The 11889-nt window shown below is 38.9% G+C and overlaps 1 protein-coding gene across 2 annotated transcripts; it reads right to left on the bottom strand.

Moving 5' to 3' along the window:
• Positions 1-2003: 2003 nt before the first annotated feature.
• LOC106095812 (gastrula zinc finger protein XlCGF26.1) lies at positions 2004-11242 on the bottom strand. Of its 2 annotated transcripts, XM_013263198.2 has the most exons (5): positions 10889-11241; positions 10097-10794; positions 5089-5274; positions 4693-5031; positions 2004-4459 (listed from the first exon to the last, which is right to left on the bottom strand). In XM_013263198.2, exons 2-5 carry the CDS (start codon positions 10707-10709, stop codon positions 3942-3944), a joined length of 1656 nt encoding a protein of 551 aa, XP_013118652.2. In that variant the 5' UTR covers positions 10710-10794; positions 10889-11241; the 3' UTR covers positions 2004-3941. The 2 variants fall into 2 exon arrangements, with proteins under 2 accessions (XP_013118652.2, XP_013118651.2); XM_013263197.2 differs by having other exon boundaries at positions 4693-5274; positions 10889-11242.
• Positions 11243-11889: the final 647 nt, after the last annotated feature.

Below are 11889 nucleotides of genomic sequence, written 5' to 3'. Positions count from 1 at the left end.
TGGTTTTCCCCTCCTAATGCTGGCAACATTTGTGAGGTACTATGCTATGTAAAACTTCTCTCCAAATATGTATAGCACTGCGACACGCCGTTCGGACTCGGCTATAAAAAGGAGGCCCCTTATCATAGAGCTTAAAACTTGAATCGGACTGCACTCATTGATATAGAAGTTTGCCCCTTAGTGGAATGTTCATGGGCAAAATTTGCAATTTGCATTTAAACTTACTTTAATTGGCTATGACAGAATATTTGTTCCACTAGCCGAACGTAGAATAGCGTTCCAAGCGCCTCGATCTTCTGCGCTCATTTTAAAATCTCTGACACCAAGTTTCGAGGTGTCTCCCACCACTTAATCTTTCCATTGGGCTTTTGGTCTTTCAGGTTTGCGTGTACCACCGTGTTTGCCTTCAAAAAGACTTCTTTGTGGGAGCTTCTTCATCCATTCTGACAACATGACCTAGCAAACCCAGCCATTGTATTTTGATGCATGTAACTAACTATGCTCTCGTCCTCTACAGCTCGTGGTTCATACGTTGCCTATTATTATCGCAAACTGGTCCATATATTTTACGAAGAATCTTTCTCTCAAATACTCCAAGCACTGCCTCATCTGCTTTCACAAGTTCCCATGCTTCAGAACCATATAACAGCACGGGTAGTATCAGTGTCTTGTATAGTGTGATCTTCGTCTGTCGAGAGGCCTTGTTTCTAAACTGCTAACTTAGTCCAAAGTAGCATCTGTTTGCCAGTATTATTATTCTCTTAATCTCAAAACTGGTGTCATTCGATTCGGTTACGGCGATGCCGAGGTAGAAAAAGTTACTGACTGTCTCAAATGTTGTGAAAACAACTTTCTCCATTTTCTTTTTAGCTGCTCGGTTGTGCAAGGCTTTTTGGGAGTTGAAACCATCTATTTCGTCTTATCCCCATTTACTGCCAGACCCATTTTCACTGACTCTCTCGATTCTTTCAAAGGCAGCAGTTCCTACTTCCGGTGACCGACCTATGATATCGATGTCGTCGGCATAGGCGAGTAGCATGTGTTCTCTTGTGATTAGTGTGCCATATCTATTCACATCTGCATCTCGTATAATCTTCTCCAACAGGGTATTAAAGAGATCACACGATAGGTTGTCTCCTTGTCTAAAACCTCTTTTGGTATTAAATGGTTCTATTCTTACTGAGGAACGCGTATCAGCAAATGTAATCCTGCAGAGTCTTATTAATTTTCCATACCAAACTCAGACATGACTTAAAATACCTTTGAACGTAAAGTGTTGATTTGTCCTTCTCGTGTCTTTTCCAGGATTTGGCGCAGTGTGAATATCTGGTCCAGTGTGGATTTACCAGGTCTAAAGCCGCATTGATAGGGCCCAATTATCTCATTGACTTTAGGTTTTAATCTTTCACACAGTACGCTCGAGAGTATCTTGTATGCGATGGGGAGGAGACTTATTCCTCTGTTGTTGGCACATTCCGTCTTGTCTCCTTTCTTGTGTACGGGACATAGTATGCTGAGGTTTCAATCATCGGTTATGCGTTCTTCTAGCCAGATTGCGCAGATAAGCTGATGCATACGCCTTAGCAGCGTGTTGCCTCCGGTCTTAAATAGTTCAGTGGGTAACCCGTCGGCTCCTGCTGCCTTGTTGTTCTTTAGTCGGATCACTAAATAAAACACAAAAAGTAAAACAGAGATTACAAAAGCAACACTATACATGTTGGTAAACATTTTTAACAACCTTTTATAACTCTTTCTTGCTTATTTTTCCATTTCTTTTCTTTTTTCCACAAAAAATAATAGTCAAGTGTTTAGCTAAAATATAACTTTCGCTGACTTATTTTACAGCTGTTCTCGAAAACTCGAAATTCTCTCTGCCAATTCAATCAGAATAGGAGGATTTTATTCGAGCGAGAAATTAATTCCCTGTTTATTCCCAGGGAGTTTTCAGAATTGGGCTGATAAATTTGTTAAGATACATATACACACAGATGAGTGTCAAATGATTATGGTTTTAAACGTTTATTTTTTTTATATTTCTTATATAATTTTTCTTTATTTTGTTTCTTTTTGTTGTATGTTTTTGTTGGTTTTTTAAGTACACAGTATCAATTATTGTTGTTCTTTGTGTATGTTGTGTTGTGTTCTTGTTCAAATATTCTTCAACGTATAAAAAAATTACAAATTACAAAAAAAGTTGCACATGAAAAAATACTTGTAATATTTTCCCCATTTTTTTAAAAAATATTTCATCTTTAGCGAAATTTTCTTTTTGTTTCACTTCATTTCGTTTCTATTCATTTTGTTTTTCATCAATTACACACATAGTCAATCATCAATCAGTCATACAAATCAAACTGATTATGATGTTTGGTGAAATTTTGCATATATTTTTCATCATTATCATCATGACGGCCAACTATATACTATGTATACAATAATAATAATAATATTTAGTATGTATGTATGTACTAACAAATTAGTTTTTTCCGCATTTTTTGTTTTTGTTTAATTTTTAAATTATCGTTACATTAAAGTTAGGAGGCATTTGATAAGGAAAATAATAAAAAAAAAAGAATAAAAACAAAAAGTTGTTTTGGGGAGCTAAGAAAAGCAAGGCTTTCTCGTTTTTGAATGTAAATATGGTAGAGCAAGAGAAGGGGGGAGAGGAGAGTACGATGGAAAACCAATAAAAAAAACTTATGCTATTTTAAAATGGGAAAATAAAAACACAAAAAATTGCTTAAAGGTATAAAAGGGAGGGGGAAATTGGTAAATGGGGAGTGGTAAGCTATATTTTTTTATTTGCAAACAAAAAGCAACAGAGGGGATTGCAACGAAGGAAGCTAGGGGGGGAGGGGAGGGAGAACAATAAAAAAAGTAATGTTTAACACCCTGTATTATCAGTTTTTCTTTAAATTTGTTCAGTATTTTTCTTATATTTTCTTTTAAATAGTAGCGTAGGTCAGTGTTTAAGGCGACTTGTCGCCACTAAACAACTCACCACAGTATGCTTGAAAGTACCCTTAAATGTTATATAGAATATTTTTTTCTTTTTGTTTTATTTTTATGTATAGGTATAGTAGGTATATATGACGACGGCTGCACAGCAGTTTTGTGAAAGGACCATTTTTTTGTTTTCTTTTGTAAAGTTTATACTCTTCTTTAGGCTTTCAGTTGGGAAAGAATAACAGAGAGAGTGTTGTATAGTGGGTGAGTGTTTGTGTGTGTGTGTGTGTGTGATACAGAGAGATAGAGAGTGAAAGAGATTTGTTTTTGTTTAGTTTAACGAACACCAAGAACTCTAAGCTTAAAATTAGTTGTTTGTTGTTGTTGTATAGATTTTAGTTTTACGTTTTCATTTGCAAATTCTCATTACGGGTTTCTTTGTTTGTTTGTATGCTGCGGCAATTAGAATTTCTAAGAAATTCTCTAAGAAAAGGAAACAACAGTAACTTCTATGTTCTCTAGCAAGGTTTGTTTTGTTTTTGTTTTTTTTTTTCTTCTCTTTTGTTGTTTGTTTATAGAATATCATCATGTGAGAGCGGGATTAAGGAGCGAACTAGCTAGCTAGCAAGAGTGTGGGGGAGTGGGAGAGTGAGAGGTGAGTGTGGTGGTTTGTAAAAATTGTGTTGGAAATCAATGGGAGAGGCGGGATGGCGGAAGGGCGGGCAGGCGATTCGTTATTGGTATGAGCTTTTATGCAATGATCATGGTAGCGAGAGCGAAACAATGAAAGGACGTATTTGATGATGTGGTGAATTTAGAAATGTTGTATAGTGGTGTGACAAATGATGAGGCGCTGCCGTTGGCTGTGTTGTTGTGGGTGGTTGTGGTGGTGGTGCTGCTGCTAACAGCATCGAAGTGTTGCTGTTAGTTTGATCGACTATGGAAATGGCGTTGGTATTGGCGTCGGCGGCAGCGCCCTCATCATTTGCTCTATTTCAACCGGTATGAATGCGCACATGATTAGTAAGAGTACTTTTTTGTCTAAATTGCTTAGGACAATAGGAACAAACATAGGGCTTTTCACCGGTATGGATTTTCATGTGATTATTTAGTGTGGAGACTTGTCGGAAATGACTTTCGCATATTTTGCATTTGTATGGCTTCTCGCCGGTGTGGGTCTTCAAGTGATTGGCGAGTGTACTTTGCTGGGAGAAGGCCCGACGACAGACGCTACACATGAATGGACGATCTGGACAACTGTTACGTATACAATGGGCCACAACGCCGGTGGTGTTTGTGGGGGCGCCGCCTATATTATTGGGCGAGGAGAATTGTTCCTTATTACTTAGGGTGCTGACGGTGGTGTTGCTATCGAGAAAATGTAGCAAGGGGTGATGCTCTACTTGGGGCTGTATTTGCAAATGTCCCGAAGCGGTTGGGGTCACCATGATGGTAGCGGCTGCTAAAGGGATGTTACTATTACCATGGGTCGGGTGATTTACTCCTCCTCCTCCTATTGTTGTTGTTGTTTCGTTGTTGTTGTTGTTGTTGCAGGTTGTAGGTTAGCGTGTAAAAATTTAAAATAAAGTTTTTTTGTTAAGCGCAAATATAAATCATCATATTATTACTTTTATATTATATTTTCTTATAATCATTAATTAATATAAGCATAATTTATTATTAAGTAATTCTTTTTTTTTTTTTCTTTTGTCTTTCAGTTGAACGGCGTCATAACAAGCGCCTCACCTGTGCCTGTTGCTGCTACCAGGGCAGTGTTGTGCGATGTTATGGTGGCCACTTGATTGGCATGTGTCTTCATATGGTTGTTGAGAGTGCTCTGCTGCCGGAAGGTCATGCAACAGTATTGACATGCGTACGGCTTGTCACCGGAATGGATCTTCTTGTGATTGGCCAGAGTTGCTAGTTGACTGAATGCCTTGTCGCAACCATCACATTTGTAGGGTTTCGGATCAATGTGGGTGCGTTCGTGATTCTGCAGGGTACTTAGTTGTGGGAACCTCCGTTTGCAAATATGACACTGAAATGGCTTGACCAGCTCGTCCGCCTGTGGTGAATTGTAACTGCCTGTATAAAGACTCTTGGTTATATTTTGTCTTTGTTGTTGTGTATATGTTATTGTACTTTGCCCTTGTTGTTGCTGCTGTTGCTGTTGCTGCTGCTGCTGCTGTTGCTGATGAATCAATTGTGCCGCCGTAGCATGGGCAGCTGCCTTGGACTGTCCTTTACGTGAAGTACCCTGCGTTGTCTGTGGTGGCGGATAGTTAATCAATGCCGTCGATCCATTTTGTTCTGCAAGTGTGGCGAAAACTGGAAATCCAAAAAAAAAATTTGACACATGTAGCTAATAATGGGATTTTTCGACAACCACTTTTTGTAGTTACTGTTGTTTTTATTAGTAAATAAGCTGTGAAATTAATTTTTAAAATTTTTTTTTTGTTCAAATTGTTCATTTGTTTGTTTACTACAAATGTGGCGACATGAAATGGTCTTTTACACGTTTATAAATAAAAAAGATAGTTCAACAGTGTTTTAACTCATCCTTTTCGAACTGTCCCAGGACCTATCCTACGGTGTTAGAATGGTGGCTATTCGTCACCTTGAGTGACAACACTTATAAAAGTGATAAGTTTTTTCCATGTAAGGGGACGAGAACTGGGATCAGTCCCTATCACGCATTTCCCGTAGGGTATTACATCACAAGCTTAGTAGAGAGCTAACAGGTGCGTCCACAGGTTGCGGATACTAAAATGCTCGTATACGCAGTAATTGATAGGGACGATCAGCAATATCGAATAAAGAGTCACAGTGAGAGGCCAGCGGTCGATATGAAAAGTCAAGTTATTGGCGCCTATAAAAAACCAATGGCCATGACGTTCCCGCGGCTATGCAACCACCTCAACTCCTATAGAGCTAGTATTGATGCAAGCGTGTTAGGTGTATGTACCGATTGTAACCTGATACCCCACGACACACGCTACACCTGCTTAACGGCCCAGCTAATCGACTTAGGATCAGATCCCGATGAAGTCATTCATCGGCAAGGGCTGCTATCTTAGTGTACAACACACTACAACAACTAATAGATGTCTTCCCGTACTTCGTAATGGGATGTTAATGGCCTTTTTTTAATTTTCATTGAATCCTTTACTAAGGGGTGATTTTTTAGCTATTATTTTTTTGGCAACACTGGTTTAAACAGCTCACGCACGATTCATGTTTTGTTTCAAACTTTTTCAGTTTGATCTTTAATTAAACCATGTATCGTCCTAGAAACCAACAGCGCTTGCAAATTATTAAATTTTATAACCAAAATTCGTGCTCTATTAAGAAAGTTCGTCGCGCGCTTCTTTCATACAGCGACGAAGGTCATTTTTGGCTCAATGGATACGTAAATAAACAAAATTGTCGATTTTGGAGTGGAGTTTAACCAGAAGCATTGCAAGAGCTGCCAATGTATCCAGAAAAAATCACATTTTGGTACGGTTTATAGGCTGGTGGCATCATTGGACCGTACTTCTTCAAAGATGATGCGAATCGTAACGTAACTGTGAATGGTGAGCGCTAACGTGAGTTGATATCCAACTTTTTTTGCCCAAAATACAAGAGCTAGTCTTGCATGACATGTGGTTTCAACAAGACGATGCCACCTGCCACACAGCACGCGTAATATTGAACTTATTGGGAGGCAAGTTAGGTGAACATTTTATTTCACGTTCGGGACCGATCAATTGGCCGCCTAGTTTGTGCGGTTTAACGCCTTTAGACTATTTTTGTGGGGCTATGTTAAAGCTCATGTCTATACAGACAAGCCCACTTCAATTGACACATTGGAAGACAACATTGAAGCATTTATTCCTGAGATACCATCAAAAATGTTGGAGAGAGTATGCCAAGCGGATGGATGACTAAGCGGATGGACAGTCACGCTCAACATTTGCACGAAATAATCTGCAAACATTAAATTATATGGACCGTACTATCGATTCAAATCAAGATTACATGCATTTTTCTAAATTTTATGTTTTTTTTTTGAAAAAATTTCCTAAAGCTCTTAAAAGATCACCCTTTATTTGTACAGCTCTGCAAAGATCTTAGTTGAGGGGAAATATGGATATCTTATGGGACTGTACTGGCTTTAAAACATAGATGGGCAGCATATACAACCCTACGTAGGACAAACGACCAGAAGCACATGGACAGCATGTCCGCCTATGACGCTGAATGCCTGGGTTCGAATCCTGGTAAGAAGTAAAAACTTCATCCCAAAAAAGGTGTCGCCCTACGGTGTTCGGACTCGGCAGCACTCATTGATATGTGAGAAGTTTGGCCCTGTTCCTTAATGGAATGTTCATGGGCAAATTTGCATTACATATTTAAACCATGTAAAATTTCTTTTAATAAATGTCGCTATTTAGGAATTTCTTTCTTCTTGATTTTTTAAATACGAGGTAGCAGCCTATTGGAAAGAGAATTTATCTAATATGACTATGATCTATACAACATCCTCTAAAAGACAATTTGTGAGCAATCACATAGCAGCCGGTTGTACATACAGGATTGACCCGATTGAATCCTTCATCGGAACGGCCTGCCGCCTCGGTGTACCATACACTGCTACAACAACAACAAGTTAGAGCTAATGGAGTGACTGCAATACTCAAAGTTATCTTCTCAGTTCTTATGTCGATCAGTGTCTACTAGGCTTTTATCATGGTAGCCACCGCCCTGAGGCGTCACACGGCAATTGCACGCACATAGTATTGGAAATAACTGTCCATGGGCTTGGTGTAAGTGTAACCATGTGCACATGTGTTAGTGTGCCCATCACTAATTTAAAGTGAGAACTTTAGCGCTACAAAAGTGAAACTCTTATTTCAACAGCATATCAAGCGGTACTTAATATCATTCAAACAACCCAACGCCCATTGCACCAGAGGAAGTTAATCTTCCTCAGCAAACCATTGTGTTTCTGGCTCCGAAAGTGAAGCCGCATTAATACATACTGGATTAGGATTGATGCGCGATGTCTCCCGCTATTATCCAGGTACCACACGACACATCTCCCTTGTTGTTGTTGTGAGGGATCCTACGATGACGACGAAAACAACATACTGTTTCAGCTACTGAAATAGAAACCAAACTAAGGACTGTTATGGACCACACCAATTGAAGCAGCTGGATTTCTGTAGCTCGGTGTGGGGATCATATGATCGAGGCTACAACAACAACAATTATGACAACTTAAGGCCTTGAATGTTAAACAGGGAGTGTGCGAACTCTTCATTTGAATGGTTAATTTCATCAAATTAATCATTGGTTATCTCCAGACGAAAGTAAAACTGAATCAGAGGAGACCGTGGCTCATACTGCCACAAATGGTGAAAACCTCTTTTACGTCCCAGGATAGCTGTGAACACCACAAAGGCTGGGACTTTGAATTCCGATCTGTGTGGTGGTCACGAGAAGCTTAGCTGCGAGCTACCGGGCGCGTCTGTAGGTTGCGGATAGTTGGATGCTCTATTCAGATGCAGTCGCGGACATTCAGCGATATCGAGTGGAGTGTCTCAGTCAGAGGCTGGAGGCACCGGCTCTTGCATAAATACTATTGGCCATCATATTCCCATAACCTATAGGAACTTGACGAAGATCGCCACCTCCACATGCAAATGTGGCTACAACAACAACAACCTCTTTTACGTTTTTGTAACCTGGGACTAGCGACCTCCTCCTAATTGGAACTATTGTGAGTACTATTTAGTGCTTTTATAACAATAAATATTGCTAGTAAGGTTAATGTTGCGGACACATCTGGTTTAAATTAAACCTCGCTATTGTCAGATTTTGAAAGACTAACAGAATTGGTGCTTGAGCTCAAATAACAATACACCACAAAGGCTTCATTTCAATCTGCAAGAGAACACTTGTACAAGATATCATCAGCAACCAATTCGTACATATGCAACTATATACAACAATATACAGACATGTTATATCTGTGAATTATATCATTACTCATCACGAAGGAACATTAGAAGTGAATGGCCAAACGTTATGTATAGTGCGTAATAACGACGTCTGCACTACATTGTTCCCTTTACAGTAACCGCACGAATGATACGTGGGTCAGTATAACCACCGCTCTGTGGCTCAATGCTACATAATTTATCTTGGGGCTGACTCGCATTTTCAAGAAGAATCTTTCCGTGTCTATATTCTCCCTATTAAATTAAACCTCTTGTTGTTTTTGTTGTTATAGCCACATTTGAATGTGGAGGTAGCGATCCTCGTCAAGCTCCATTGGTGAGCAAACTCGTTTTGGTCCATAAGACCGATCGGTGCGACATCGTGATGGCTATTGGGTATTTAAAGGCGCCAATAACTCGCCTTGTCATATCAAGTATCACAGGCACTCAGTATGTAAGCAAGACCCGGTGCCGCCCGGCTATTCAGCGTTTCTCCACTCAATATTACTTATTGTTGCAGCTACCCCACTGCAGTTGCAGATATTTCATATACAGAGCATTCCACTATCCGCAACCTATGGCCGGTAACTCCCAGCTAAGCTTCTCGTGATAACGATTAAAACCATACAGATCGGGGCTCAAAGGTCCAGCCCGCGTGATGCTCATAGTTGAGAGCTTCTTTTTGGTTCAACCTTATACCTTCTTTTTTGTCCTTTGCTTTGACTTCCCTTCTTTCGTTCAATTGCCTTGTAACGTACTATGGTGCATCTAGACGCGCGCTCTTCGGTCTAACAAACCCTACCTACTAAGCTTTAAGAACCATTTGTCTAAATTTTAGACCGATAAACAAAAATTCTAAAATTCTTAAAACCCTCTATGTTAATCTATTAAAAAATTCAAAATTTGTTATCACAGCCTATTAAAACCAATTAAGAAAACAACAGAAAAACAGAGAATGTAAAAAAATTAATTCAAGTGAATAAAATGTTTTAAAAGTAAAATTTTGAAAATAAAAAAAAAAAAAAAATTATATACCCGATACTTATACCAATTTGAAAATTCATAATTAAATGATTAAATTACCATGGTTGTTCTTAGTCTATAGGTCATTCCTGGAAACTTAATCAGTGTATAATATTAATATTATACAGTCTACCTTTACTTACCCTTATGAGTTTTGATGTGATTGATTAAAGTCGACTGTTGACGAAAATCCTTTGAGCAAATATTGCATTTAAATGGTTTCTCGCCGGTATGGATCTTAACATGATTTGTAAGTGTGGAGATTTGACGAAATGCCTTCTCACAATGTTTGCAACGGTAGGGTCTTTCGTCGGTGTGAATTTTCATATGATTACGAAGTGTGGTCAATTGCCGGAACTTGTTTTTACAAATGTGGCACTGTTTCTTTTTGCGTGGATCATCTATGGGAGGCTCTGGAATCTCTTCGGGCATCTCAACCTTTGTCACGGTCATCGGCGTTATCGGTGCCGGATGATTGATATTCGATGTATTGGCTGCCGTTGTGGAAATATCCAATAGATGGACCAAAGGATGTTGCGGATGTAGCATAGCCTGATGGGTAGGATGCTGTATGGCTTGTACAGCTGTTAGCTGATGTAGGGTGAAAGGCCCCTGCTGCAGTCCGGCTGCAGATATGGTCTGGTGTTGATTCGTCGAGGTGGTGACCCCATGGGAAGTTGTAATTTGTGCCGGTGCATAATGCTGATAATTGATCATAGCGGCCGTACTTACTGCTGTTGCATGATTGAGGTGCATCTTGCATGAGGTATTTTTGCTTGTATCAATTATTCGAGTCGTCTTGTCTCAGCGCGCCCCGGGAACTATGTTTCGCAATATTATACTACAAACGAAAATACAATAATTAATTTCTACTCAACTCTTTTTGATTAAATATTCGATAAATTTTTCATTTTATATTTCCACTTTGCGCTTACCCCTTTTCACTTTTTCACTACAGCCCAGAGTCTGTTTTAGTTATTATTGCCACTGTGGCAACGTGTGTGCTTGTTTTTCTTCTTTCCAATAGAGTTGTCTGTAAAATTTCACGTTTTCCGCAGCCTTACATCGCACACATTTTTCGAGCAACTTTTTTGCACCTCCGACAACGGAATATGACGCAAAACGAAAACATTAACATTTATGCAATAGGGCCGAGAGTTTTTCAATAGTTTTCTCTAAATAATTTTCATTTTTTCAAGGATTTTTTTAGTTAGTTAAAAAAACTTTTTCAGGAAAAGAAAACAAACAGCTGGGTTGGTCAATTTGACAAGTTTCAAAACAAAATGCTCAGAGTTGACTTTCTTGAAAAAGCGTGGTTAGCCAGGGTTGTATTTGGCGGTAACCACAATAACAGTTGCATAAAGGGAGAGACTATACAATAGCCCTTTTTGCACAACTATGAAAACTACTACACTGGGAAAAATTGTGGAGAAAACATAAACAATAAGAAAAATTGGGAGGGGAATAGTATTAGAAAAAAAGTGTAAAAAAGTATATTTGATTAAAGTTCATGCCAAGTTTTATTAAAAATGCATTTACATTCTTTTAAAAAATCCGCAATGACTTTTTGGGCAACCCAATAAGATAAAAATTTTGTAATAAAATAACGCTGAATTTTAAGATATGTGTATTGATACCGTATGTTGATAGTGAAGCAATACCGTAAAATGATATCAAAAAAAACACCGTATGGTAAGTATAACCTATATTAAGTTATGGGCCGATTTGGTCAACTTACAATTCCAAATTGCAAATTTTGCCAATAAACATTCCACTAAGGAACAGGGGAAAACTTCTCACATATCAATGAGTGCAGTCCTATTCAAGTTTTAAGCTCAATGATAAGGGATAAATCCGCCTTGGATTGAACCCATGGCGAAACAATTAAAGGTGGTCTCTTTTCTACAACTACCACAAACCATATGGTGCAATTCGC

The sequence above is a fragment of the Stomoxys calcitrans genome, chromosome 2 (assembly GCF_963082655.1).
Source record: "Stomoxys calcitrans chromosome 2, idStoCalc2.1, whole genome shotgun sequence".
Lineage (NCBI taxonomy): Eukaryota > Metazoa > Arthropoda > Insecta > Diptera > Muscidae > Stomoxys > Stomoxys calcitrans.
Note: the sequence above shows the minus strand (reverse complement) of the source record. Positions and strands in the feature narration are given on the sequence as shown.